Raw genomic sequence first — 13,200 nt, 5'->3', positions numbered from 1 at the left:
TTATTATTATTATATTGACGTGTAACTAAGGACGCTTCAGTGGATACGCGCATGCGTGTTCGTGTGGTGGACAGGAACGATGTCCCCGCTGCTGCATTCAAATGTTTGTCCACTTAGCTTGCTGTAATGCGGCCTCTGTTGTTCGTGAAGATAAAGTGCATTGAAAATATTGTTTGTCGACCTCGTATTTAGGTGATATGCTATGAAGCTGACACGTAAACTGGTTCTCGCTAAGGCTAAGGCCTCCGATTTGGATAGCGTGAAGAAACTGAACTGCTGGTAAGTTTAGGTGTTAAATTTATAGCATGCCAGTTATTTTGTTGATCTGTGTTTATAAGTTTGTGTTAACGTCGCTTTTCATTTTTGCAGGGGATGCAACCTGACTGATGTGAGTAGTCAAAAACAGCTGATGGGTGTCATGTTTGGTTAGCTTCTCATTCTTGTCCAAATATACTTCTTTAGTCAGCTTTTTTCATCGTTAGAGATCAGGTTGTGTGAATATATATATATGCAATAATGTTTGAACTGTCCCATTATGCTCTCAGATTTCCATCTTCTCTCAAATGCCCAACATCGAGGTGCTGACACTGAGGTTGGTATTTAATGTTTTGGTCTCCATGCTGTCTCCCTCTCTGACACACACACACACACACACAAAGCCACTGTTCACACTGACAACATGACACTGTTACACTGGCAGTGGCTCAATTGGGATGATCCATGAATCCTTGCTGTGATGCTCTTTCCTCTCTCTCTCTTTCTGCAGTGTCAACAGCATATTGTCTCTCTCTCCTCTGGCTGGCTGCCTGTCTCTGTGTGAGCTCTACCTGAGAAGGAACATGATCCCTTCACTCTCTGAGCTCTCTCATTTGCGTCCGTTGACGCGCCTCAGAGTTCTCTGGTTAGCTGAAAACCCTTGTTGTGGAACTGACTCCAGCCAGTATCGCCTCACTGTGTTGCGCTGCCTGCCTCGCCTCCAGAAGCTAGACAACCAAGGTGAGCTTCAGAGGTGATTTACACGCCTATAATGAAGCATTCGTGTACAGTGTTTTACGTATTTTTGTGTGTATGTGTGCAGTAGTGACAGAGGATGAGATTGCATTGGCTCTCATGGAGGGTGAAGAGGTCACCACACCCCCAAGCACTGTCCAGAACCAGCCTTCTGCTAATGGACATCCAGACGCAGAGACAGAGAATGACCCGCTCAACTATAACATGGAGGAGACCAAGTAAGTCCTGTGGATTGACACAAACACTCACCAAAAAACAGAAAATTCTTTAGCTGCCAAACAAATGTAGACATATTAAGAACAAATGATTTTTGTTTCTAGTAAAATCCGGGAAGAGTTGGGGATGAAGCCCCTTTCCAGAGACAAGTTCCCCTCTCTTTCTTCTCCGTCAACCAGAGAAACCAGACTATCTATGAGAAAGGTAGCCTCTTATTTCTAAGCAATACTCCCTTAAAGCTAAAAAGGACTTTTGAATATTGAAAATTGTATTTTATTTTCAGACACACACTCTTGATGCAGTGCTGCTGCTGCTGAGGGATTTGGATGAAGAGGAGCTACATGTTGTACACACAGCTACGCAGAACAGACTCCAGAATTACACACTGGACTCTGGAGAATCACTACACACACAGAAAACTGCCGACATCCAACACTGAAACATTTCATAGCTTGCACTCAGGGCCAAACCTCACACTCCCCTCTTCCACCTTAAACTCACAGAACCACAACCCTCACATCCCCCTCCGATTGCAATACGCATGTGATTTGATTTTTACTGATCTTTTCAGTCCAGTTTTCACACATAAAACTTGGCTTTTTTTTTTTTTTTTTTAGAGCCGCATGCCTACCTGCCTTGTAAGAACAAAAGAATGTATGTTTTGCTGAATGCAAATCTATTTCTGTAATTAAATAAAATTGCAATACATTAACTTTCAGTGTTGATTTTAATTTCACAGATGTAAGCAGAAACCGTGTATGCATCAAAACACACAATGTGAAAGTCACAGTGCTACAAAGGGGCATTTAGGGCAAAACATTTCCGCAACTATTTGACTCAAACTATTTAATTAAACTGTGGATTGGCTGTACGATGGGTTTGTGTCTTATGTTAATCAGATGTAACTGGGCCTTCTGTATCTATTTGCTGGAAAAGTCAGTCCATGGACTGTAGTTGATCAGAGTCAAAAAGCCTTTTCTTCTCAGTCACCCTCCTCGTTCTCCAGGAAATCCGTCAGTGTGTTGGTGTCCACAGGGACGATCAGGTACTCCACTCCATCTGCACCCTGGACAATCATGGGAATACATGTAAGATAGATTCCAATCTGCTTTTGAATATGATTTGTGAAATCAAACAGGACTCCAACCTTGCGTGTTCGTATGAGTTTGTGGTCTCTGAACTCAGTCAGCTGAGTCCTCAGTGTGAGGTCGGAGTTCACCAAGAACGCCTCTCGACAACGCTGGTAGAAATCTTGGAAGGACAATCCTGCATGTGGCACAAACAGTGATAGAAAACATTATGATCATAAAGCAAAGCAAAAAAATCTGTTCAGCATTTTGAAGTTTTGAATGTGTACGCACCTGCGTATGAAGGATTGTCTCTGTTTTCCAGCTGAAATTTCACCAGCAGTTTGAAAATTCCTCTGAAAAAAAAAAAAAAAAAAGAGCGGAGACACACGGCCGTGAAGAATTAACAGTTTCCTTTAACAGCTCTGAAAATAAATCATAATTAAGGTGTAAATGGTACCTTGCATTGGATGTCAAGCTGCGCAGCACGTGTGTAAGGGAGGACAGAGCAAGAGCGCCAGTCTGCTGCACCAGGAGAGAGTTTTCATACGACGTCTCTTCTGCGTAGTGCTGGAACGTCACACACTCCCACCACAACCAGTTAAACTGGCTCTGCTTGAACTGGTCCCACACTGAGAACACACAGGACACATTCAGCTATGATGGATCATTTATTAACACTGCAGGACACACATTAACAAACACTCACCCAGTGGACCATGGATGTGGTCGATAGAAGCCACCAAGTGAAGGTTGGGCAGGGATGCAAGCTGCCCCAGTGCACTCTGGGTCTTTTCTCCTCGCAGCATTGCTCCATCGATATTATGGATTAGCAGGTACACATGGAGATCTGGACCTGCGAGGAAAAGCTTCAACCGTAAAACACAAAGAGCTACAAGATTTAAAACAAGCTTTGATTTTATAATAAGACTCAGACGCACTCACTGTCTTTAAGGGTCTGAGAGATGTACTGGATCTGGTCAGAGGGGGTTCGGAAACTTCCCTGGTACTCTAGAGCCTCACACGTCAGAGCATTTAAAATCTGCAATTTAAGTATAGCATGTTCATGGACAAAGATAGAAGAAAAAAGCAAAAAAAAAAAAAAATCCAACTATATCAATATTGCTCCGGTGTTTCTTTTATAATGTTTTCTAGCAGTTGATGGACGTTTGTCACTTGTGCTCCTTTTATGTCCAAACTTTATTTTTCATATAAGCTGTCAAATACACTACGCACTTTTACTCAAAGCGTTTTTTCTTCTTGTTTGTCTGTGGATACTGACCGATTTCAGAGTGATAGAGGGGAAGAATCCATTGACCACGAGGTGGATTTCTTGAGACAAGTGAGACACACGGAAGTCCTCCAGCAGAGCTTTTTTGCTGCCTAAACCGTAGACCAGCACACTGAACCCCAACCTACACACACACACACACACACACACACACAGACAATTTCTGTCTTGTATTGTTGTTTAAATACTACGAAAACGTGTGCAGTAAAGAAAGTGCAAACCACACTTACTGTAACTGTAACATCCATTTGCTAAAGTGCTTTCTGTGTTTGTTGTGGAGCTGCTGGATCTCTTTCGAGTAGCAGGGCAGTTTTCCTTCTAAAAGCTGGACCAGCGTCTCCTGCAAACACAAAATAAAGATGTACTCTACTTATACAACACAGTGAAGCAGCTCAATGAACACACTGAGAACGCTGGCTGTTATATACAGACCCTGTCGAGTTTAGGGGTGTGTAAACGCTCAAGTGTGCGGTCTGATGTTAAGACTTTTGAACTGCTGTGGGCCTCAAAGTACTCCTCAATCATAGTGGGCTGGTTGAGGGATTCAGAGGTGTTCTTGCTCTTTTTGGCGGGAGTCTTGTAGAGAGCTGCAGATAAACCTTTACTAGGCGTTCTTGGGGTCTTTAGGTTCTCCTTGTCCTCTTTCTTCACTTTCTGCTCTTCCTCCATCCCATCTTCATCCTCCTCCTCCTCTTCCCCAGAGTCTGAGGGTGACAGCTCACTGTCGCTGTCTGACCGGAGGCTTGGAGCTGAAAATATCAAAAAGATTTAAATAATAGCCGATGTCTAGATAGTGTCTAATTTGACACATATTACCTGTTTTAATATGGACAGTATTCTCATTATAACGCCTTAAACTTACTTGTCATTCTTTTCCTGAGCCTGTGGGGTGTAGTAGAGACAAACCGCACCTTTTTGCTCTGTCATTAAAGAAGTGGATGTTAACATTGTCCTAAAAGGTTGATGAGTCTGAAGTGTATATAAAGACAAGTGAACAAGTTCCTTCTAGTCTCACCCTCTGTGGTGTCCTGCTTTCACCTCTGTGGTCTAGATAGAGAGACAGAGTACACTTAGTTGTATGTGGATGGACACAGGATAAGACCGACACAAAGAGGCAGCGAGGATGTGTGTGACTCACTGCGGCCTGTTCGGGTGGGAGTGCATGGTTCAGTGTTCGGGGCTGTGCTGAAGGTCACGTTTTTCCCAGGCGTCCGTGCTAACTCACTTGCTATGTGTAAAAACATAAAGGCAAAAGTGTTTAATAGCCTTAAACACAACTTAATAATTGTCGGTTAAAAAAGAGTTGATGTTATATAGTGTGAGAAGGTCTGTGTGGCAGAGTGTGTGTGTGTGTGTGTGTGTGTGTGTGTGTGTGAGGATCTCACCAGTCTGGGCCATGCTGTGGGCACGTTTGTTTTTCTGAAAAGTGAAAATTGAGGATCCCGCCACTCTGGACAAACCTTCATCATCCTCTGTAAGACAAATAAAAACAATGTAAGTGGAGGAATATCTACTTACAATGATCATTTTTATATTATTACTGCAGCAGCACTAAAAACAACGGCCTCATGCTTTATTCAAGTTGTACCAGGAAGATTCGGGGCTTCGTCAATCCCACAACTGGCCAATTGTGATATTATGAAATGTTAATATACTCGATATACACCCATATAATAGATATATGGGTGAACAAAATAGTAGAAACACCTCTTGGTCTCATTCACCACAAACTACGAGCCTCCACAATTATCATAAACTTGAGCAACAGTTCTCTAAAACTGTTTCAACAAACACCAACATTATAACCTTCATGAAGGTTTTATTGCAGGGATGTTGTGTTAGACTCAATCAGTTTTTAGCTACGTGTACCTAATAAACTGGCAGCTGGTACAATAACATATTCACTGTCTGAAGAGGATATACAACAGGGATGCAACATATGATTATTTCTGTTATTGATTAATTTATCTTCTGGATTATTTGTGTAGTTTGTAAAATGTCTGTAAATTGTGAAAAATGTCCCAAGGACCATACTCATCTCTTTCTACAATTGTTTTAATGAAAGTATCCTTACGTTTTCACTCATCTGCTGGTATCAGTCCTTAAATATCCAAAACAAGAAGCACCTCAATAGTGTAGTTTACACTTGCTCAAAAATAATTAGTAATAAACTAAGAAGCATCACTTCAGACTGTCCATGAGGTCAGATCCATCCATCCAAGACCCTTCACACATCCTCAACTCCTCCTCCTTAAATGGCTTCTCTCTGGAAGACTCCTTGTACCATTAGATGCTCAAAGGTCTGACGGAGGAAGATATTTTGTTTCCGAGGCTGTTTGACTCTTTAATCTCAGCATCTAACTCCCCCCTCCCACTACCCTCGACTCCAACAAGCTATGCACTTTCTCAACACAGTTACCACTTTTTATAGATGTTTTTAATGTCTGTTTATATATGCCTGCCATTCTAATTGCCCCTCGGGGACAAATAAAGTTTATTGAATTTTAAGTTCACATAGTCCATAGTTACTCTTCAAAATGTCTTGTTTAGTCCGACCATGTTCCAAAACCAAAAGATAATTGGTTTATTATCATAGAGGGGAATGAAGACCAGGAAATAGTCACATTTGGGAAGCTCAAAAACTTGCTTAAACAATTATTTAATTATGAAAATTGTGATTAATTTTCTGACAACCCACCAATAACTGCAGCTCTGCTATACAAACACGAAGAGATCTGTGTGTGTGTTTTCAGAACTAGCCTCTTCTTCATTTACCTTCTGTATTGTATGTTCCCAAAGCTTGGACATAGTTCTGCTCATCAAGGACTCCATTTTCATCATCACAACCATCATGCTCTGCTCCCTCTCTGGCCCGTCGTCCAGCTGGGCTCTTAAACGTCACCATCCTCTGAACAGACCCAGAGTTGCTCTGCACACCTTTCAAATAGAAACATACAGGTAGTGAGATAAAAGAGGACAGATAGCTGCTCATTAACAACATCTTAGCAGAAGTAAGATGAATCTGTAGTCCATACCCTCCTGTTTGTCCACGATGTGCTCCAGAACATCTCCATCCCCAATGAACTTCACCTCCAGCACACTCATGTCTAAAGGGACATTAAAGTAACACAGTGTGACAGAAACCAGCTAGCAGGACTTTACAAGCACCACACATACAGACCATGGAGGTATATATATATATCCATGATACAGACGTGCACTAAGGCTCTCAATGCTGAATGATTAACTGACAATGAAGGTTTTTAATTCAGTCATGGTAACGTTGTTAAACTTGCATTAACGTTAGCTGACAATGTGACGTTACAGCCTGCTGTAGGAGTGACAGACTCTCAGCTGCAATGTGCGGCTGCTGCACGCTGAATGTAAAATAAGAAAAGCGGAAGAGTTCAATAATGTTTCTGAACAGTCGTAACTTACCTGATAGGGTCAATATCGCTCCAGGAGAACATAAACAAAGTATCATAAACTGAGAGCTATACACTGTGCTGGTGTGGCAACTTTCCGCGCCATCCTCCTAAAGTTTTTAAACCACGTGACAAGTGAAAGGTCACGCGGTGGCCAATCAGAACGCTTCCTTCGGTAAAAAACAACATTTCCCAAGATGCACATCAACCTAGTAACACATTTTTGTTATTAATGATATATACACCCGATAAATGAGTTTTTGAGAAATTAGAATGTAATGAATGTACATTTTGTGACAAATACATAGACTCTCAAGAACAACTTTGTTTTTTTCATGCAAGAATTTGAATATTTATGTAACAACGTTGTGATAATAGCTAACCTCTTTATTTCTCTCTTTATTTTAAATCTCCAAGAAAGTATAAAAATGTGAACAGATGCAGTACATTAAATTTATTTATTATACATTAACGTTTATTATTATTATTATTATTATTATTATTATTATTATTATTATTATTATTAATATCATACATTGTGTATTTATTTATTTTTCTTCTTTGTATTTTATTGTTCTATGGACCCCCCATGAGCTGTGTCTTTAATCAAGTCCTAATTTGATAGATAGATAGATAGATAGATAGATAGATAGATAGATAGATAGATAGATAGATAGATAGATAGATTATTTAACCCCCCAACCCATTTCAGTTTTTAAAATGTATCTTTTAGTCTTTGTTTTATGTACTCATTTATGTATTTTTTCTTGCTTGTTTCTTTTTACTTAGTTATATTTGTGTTAGGTTCCTGCTATTATTTCTTGTATGTTTTATACATCATTGCCTGTATGATGATGTTGAAATGTTTGTGGATATAAAAGTTTTGTAATAAACAACAACAATAATAAACATTTTGACAGTGGAATTATGTTTTACCATATTAAATGAAAAATGTTAATATATTCCTATTCCTATGCTCATTATGACACCTATTTAGAAATGTATCCACAAATGTATTACTGATAAAAAGAAAATAATAAGAAATTTACAACAATAGTAAATTTGTTTAGTCAGAAGAAGGCAGTAGACTATACACTGAGCAAAGCGTCTTTCTTCTTTTTCCATCAAGAATCAAAGACAATGTATAAAACTAAACAATGATTTTTAAAAAATGCACATTTCTGGAAGAGATAGGTTAAAATCAAGATATATAGGCTACATGCATGTGTTCATCATTTTTATGCAGTCTGTTTTCAGTCATCTGGACATGAGTCCAACTCAATGCCCTTCACCATATGATGCAGAAACCACACAAACGCCTACTTCATAATTCACTGGTGTTTCACTGTCAAGCTGGCACACATGATCTGTAGCATCATACCCATGAACACAATCCACATACTGACACATTTCAAAATACTGCAAGGTGACATCAATAAAATGAAAAGGAAACAACAGTCCTAAAAATGTAATTTTTTTTAGAAATTTAAAAGCTTAAATGTGCGTATTGATTAACATTTCTTTGCCTATTTCCCTTTGAAAAGTACTAGGTGTTATTTAATCATCAGTTTTGGAAAACATCTACACTTTTAATTTGTAATGATACTCTATTACTGATAAGTATCTTTTGCTCCAGAGGAACAGAGAGCAGTCGTCCAACTACAGGTGACATGAGTTGTTCCAGTCTTTATTTTAGTGATCATCTGGCTATCCTAACAGGGTGATGTGATCAGTTGAGCAGCAGTTCACCACCCACGTGTTGGCGTCCACTTCCCCAGCAGACTTCCCTCAGAGTGCACATGATACACAGGATGCATCATCGCTGTTGCACACGACTGCAGAACAACAACACAGAGAGAGAGATATAGAGAGAGCGAGATAAGAGGAAAATTGACACGATAAAACTGACGAAAAAGCTTAACTCCACATTGAACAGTACTAACATGGTATGGGATCAGTGTGAGCAGAGAGCCCAGAGGGTATTTGCTGTAATCCAGAGGTCCTGAGATGGGCTCCACTCTCCCGTGCTCCTGGGTCATGGACAACAACCTGGAGGAAAAACATCTCACATCAGAACATCAGTTACACTAAAGTTTGATATTGAGAAATGAGACAAGATAACGTTTCATTACTTGAGGTTTGGGTGTCCTTCGATCACAGCGTATCCAGTGGGAAGTTTTCCACCTCCGTCCAAACTGAGAGATGTGAGCAACAACAGGTGAAAGGTTATGTCAGTGCCAAGTTTAAATCAAATGTTAAATAAATAAAGGTGTAAAGGTCAGTAATGTAGTAGTGAGTAAAAAAGTGGGTAATGTCTCTGTTCTAATTGGTGGGCATTATAAATCCTTACCCTTATGCTACAGATCTACATGAATTACATATATGAACTAGAGATGATAACTAGAAAAGTCCACTGTGCAAATACAAAAGTGGGTAAATATAACTGACGAAGGTCGTACCTTAATCCAGTCCATCCACAGTCAATCAGGAGCTGGTTCCTGTGAGGACAGTGCCCGATGACTCTTGTCAAAACCCGCACAGCTACTTCCTCCAGACTGCATGAGCCAATCACAGACTGCTGCACATCTAGAAGCAACCAAAAAGTACATAAAAAAACATTATCATTGGTGTCATGTGACTCTGCAGGAATCTAAGACCAGACACCGGTGCGACCACATTTACATCCACGCACCGTAGAAGACGTAGTTTCCCGGATGCACCTCGCTGAGCAGCGCCATGTCTTTGATGGGGTGACTACAGGACGGAGTGGAGCCGATGCTGGACTTACAGGTGATGCCAACAGCCTTCAATCTGCCAGAAAACACACCCAGAGATGTTAAATGAATGATTCTATCAATATTAAGTTTCATAAATATAAAAGGTAATTTACTTGTTACCATCTGTTGCTGCAAGTAACCTCCTAATAATGTGATTATACAATAATACAGCTAACTTTTCTCCTACAATCATGGCGGATTAACAACTAGAATTTTGTGTGGCAAAGACATTGTATTGTCAGGAGGAAAAAACAGTTGTCCTTCCTCTGGTGCTTGCCGGTCGGGAATTAATTCTTCATAAATGCACTTTTCTTAATTTAAAAGTGAGGTGGGATACATGGAGTCACATTTTTCTTACTTTTCCATGAACTGCAGAGTAAAATTGGTGGTTTCCTGGGCAACGGCGTGTATTTGCTCTACTCCTCTGCAGTTATAGGTGTTCCCACAGTGAGCGTACACTCCTGTCAGCTCCACGCCTGCCGTCTCAGCGATGGCCTGTGCCAATCTGAGCGCCTCGGGTTCTGAGTGCAGGACACCAGCTACAGCAAAGAGCAAATGCACGATCAGCAGGCATTTTATCTCAACAGCTGATCAGCTGTTTCCTGGTTTCCCTGCCTGTTTACCTCTCCCGTTCATGCAGTCGAGTTTCAGCCAAACGTGCCACAGCCGACCGTCTCTCAGTGGTCTCTTTTTGAGCTGCTCCAGAGCATCAGGATGATCCAATAAAACTTGGAAGAGATCAAGCCGCTCTGACAGGGCTGCACAACGCTCCACCTACACACACACACACACACGCACAAAGTTAATGTGATTTGTGTTTGATGTACAGAGGGGAAATAAGGCAAAGGAATACAAAAATTATGAGAAATAAGAAGTACGTCAAATCAGTGTTAATAATAGCTACATGTAGTGATTCAGTTTTGCTGGAACAATAAGTCAATTCATTGTTTCATTGTGGGGAGACAACAAAGATCCACTGCTGGAATTGAACTGGGGACGTTGTGGTTACGTTCCATACATTCAGTAGGCTACTAGGGCTGATAACAAGTTAATGATTTCAGTCATTTGGAAAAAGTAAAAATGAAAGTAAAATAACAAACATTTGCTGGTAGCAGGTTTTTAAATGTGTTTAGTTGCTCGCTTTTCTCCCTTTCATCTCATAGTAAACTGAAAACTTTTCAGCGGTTGTTGAAGAAAAGTAAGCTATTCAGATGTCTATGTCAGATCTCAGTTTGTAAGAGATTATAATTGGTTAAAATTTGACACCAGAATTGAGTAACTCAGTATCATCCTTTAGTTATGTTTTCACTGAGAAACAGTATCACTCAGGTCTTGGTTTTTAGTACAGTGGGTGAATCCGTTTTCATGGTAGATATTTTTACATGTCACAGCAGGAAAAGCACAGGTGTAATTAATACCATCAACGAAGCTGCAGTCTGAGGTGTGCCAGTTGGAGGGTCATGCTATTGTGCTTGCTGGCCCACTGTCATGGCTTATCTGTACACTCACATACAACAGAGCTGTCACTACTTTGTTAAATGTATTAGTTCCACCTGTGTTTTTCCTGCCATAACAACTAATGTCTGCTAATGTGAAAAGTTGTGTCCCCTATTCCATACAGTACTCTATTTGTGGTTAGTTCAAAATCAATGTAACCCTTTTGTACTAACTGAAAATGATGTCAATTACACTTCTCAAAGGGAAAGAAAAATGTTATTTATTATTTATTTTTTTGTTTGTTGTTATGAAGCTGTGAGCAGCTCCTCCATTTCTCTCCAGGAATTCCTTGCACACTCAACAAGGGTATTTTAGGATGCATGCTGACTTTTTTTGGAGTATATTTAATTTAGTTACTTTTCCAGTGTGACAGCACTACATAATCAAAACCTGGACAGAATGAGTGTGTGGTAACTGGCAACTGGGAGCTGTAGTGTGAATTGAGAGAACCTTATCAAAGGGAAGACAATAAGCATAGAGGATGTCATCAAATCCGTGGTCGGCATAGAAACTGGCCTCTGCCAGCGTGGAAACCACGATGCACCTCCGTGATCCACCCGTCAGTATGTCAGCACACTCACTACACATGAACAGAAACACACAGACCTCATCAGTATCCCTTATATATGACTGACCTGTATGAATGTAGTGTGTATGTGTGCATTCATACAGGGTTTTGTGGGTCTTCATGTGAGGGCGAAGCTGGACTCCCAGCTTCTTACAACGTTCAATCATCCTCTGGGCATTTCTCTTCACTTTGTCCACATCCACCACTAGAGCAGGAGTAAACAGCGTGGAGATGGGCTCCCCCTCCATACTGGCAGCACTGGAGTACACACACACACACACACACACACACACACACACACACACAAACACCAGATATTTCACATGCAATTAAATCCTTATGCATGACTAGCTTTAACTCACATACTGGCCCAAAAGTGACACTATTCTTACAATAGGAAAGTATACATGGATGTGCATATATATATATATATATATATATATATATATACACATATATATATATATATATATAAAACTCACAACACAGCACATACTTTTTCTACCCATTTCTGTGCAGCTTTGCAATGCCTCAGGTTGTGTAATGTTGAGACCTTTGAACTTTAAAAACAAATCAATAAGATGTTCTTTGCCTCGTTCTCATTTTCCAATAAATACTTATCAAGGAATCAGTAACATTAGATATTCATTGCAATATCAATAAATAACCAAACTACACTACAAAAATCACGAATAGACTAACATAGCTACAGTCTACAGTAGGTTACAAAAATGGTTCCCAAATAGACACTCAAACATTTTTAGCAATACTTTTTTATAATAAGCCCTCATTTAACAGAAATGATCTCTACACAGTGTATGTAGCTGGTGTTTATGATCGCTACTGGTCACTTACCGCTTGAGCAGTGATTCCTCTCTCAGTCATGAGACGCTGGCTGCTGTGCTCACATATTTCTACGGTGTCCTTGAGTGGTCAAACCTCCTAACCGGATGAGCTCATTTACTGATGTAATGATATTTTTAATCGCCGATTAATTATCCATTTCTCCACACAATAATTAGGCCTACTGGTTTTATCATTTCGATTGTATGTAATGATTTTTATTTGTTTAACCATAACGTGCTATTTGGTTTTCATAATTTTCATAGATCCAATGAAAAACAAATGTCATAGATTTATTGATGTTGTCAGCCAAATATCATACATACAGATGCAAATTTTCTGGTAGCAAAACTTTTTGTCTTGACGGAATTCAAACTACATGTTAAAACTATTGACTCCTGTTTTAACAAAAGGCTTTAAAACCTTGTATTTGTAATAATTTTAATGTATAACTCTAAATTGTTTTTACCACTAATCCCCCGTTTTTCTATTCTGTTTGTCTACA

General features: G+C 39.8%; 3 protein-coding genes across 3 annotated transcripts; 1 reads left to right on the top strand and 2 right to left on the bottom strand.

Moving 5' to 3' along the window:
* Positions 1–37: 37 nt before the first annotated feature.
* cfap410 (cilia and flagella associated protein 410) lies at positions 38–1,939 on the top strand. Its single transcript, XM_067605123.1, has 7 exons — positions 38–279; positions 370–388; positions 546–592; positions 767–996; positions 1,079–1,229; positions 1,332–1,431; positions 1,511–1,939. Exons 1-7 carry the CDS (start codon positions 203–205, stop codon positions 1,664–1,666), a joined length of 780 nt encoding a protein of 259 aa, XP_067461224.1. The 5' UTR covers positions 38–202; the 3' UTR covers positions 1,667–1,939.
* orc2 (origin recognition complex, subunit 2) lies at positions 1,936–7,145 on the bottom strand. Its single transcript, XM_067605119.1, has 16 exons — positions 7,024–7,145; positions 6,621–6,692; positions 6,361–6,522; positions 4,971–5,057; positions 4,724–4,813; positions 4,601–4,632; positions 4,448–4,505; positions 4,018–4,334; positions 3,816–3,925; positions 3,577–3,709; positions 3,240–3,336; positions 3,004–3,150; positions 2,755–2,926; positions 2,589–2,650; positions 2,375–2,493; positions 1,936–2,293 (listed from the first exon to the last, which is right to left on the bottom strand). The coding sequence occupies exons 1-16, from the start codon at positions 7,067–7,069 to the stop codon at positions 2,210–2,212; spliced, it is 1,788 nt and encodes a 595-aa protein (XP_067461220.1). The 5' UTR covers positions 7,070–7,145; the 3' UTR covers positions 1,936–2,209.
* Positions 7,146–8,106: 961 nt separating this feature from the next.
* Positions 8,107–12,812, bottom strand: zgc:162816 (uncharacterized protein LOC571260 homolog). Its single transcript, XM_067605121.1, has 10 exons — positions 12,708–12,812; positions 11,955–12,110; positions 11,735–11,864; positions 10,411–10,561; positions 10,146–10,326; positions 9,703–9,821; positions 9,470–9,596; positions 9,143–9,205; positions 8,954–9,059; positions 8,107–8,845 (listed from the first exon to the last, which is right to left on the bottom strand). The coding sequence occupies exons 2-10, from the start codon at positions 12,098–12,100 to the stop codon at positions 8,756–8,758; spliced, it is 1,113 nt and encodes a 370-aa protein (XP_067461222.1). The 5' UTR covers positions 12,101–12,110; positions 12,708–12,812; the 3' UTR covers positions 8,107–8,755.
* Between the last annotated feature and the right edge of the window lie 388 nt (positions 12,813–13,200).

Source organism: Thunnus thynnus, chromosome 12 (assembly GCF_963924715.1).
Source record: "Thunnus thynnus chromosome 12, fThuThy2.1, whole genome shotgun sequence".
NCBI lineage: Eukaryota > Metazoa > Chordata > Actinopteri > Scombriformes > Scombridae > Thunnus > Thunnus thynnus.
The sequence above is the reverse complement of the archived record's forward strand: the minus strand, read 5'-3'. Positions and strand labels throughout refer to the sequence as shown.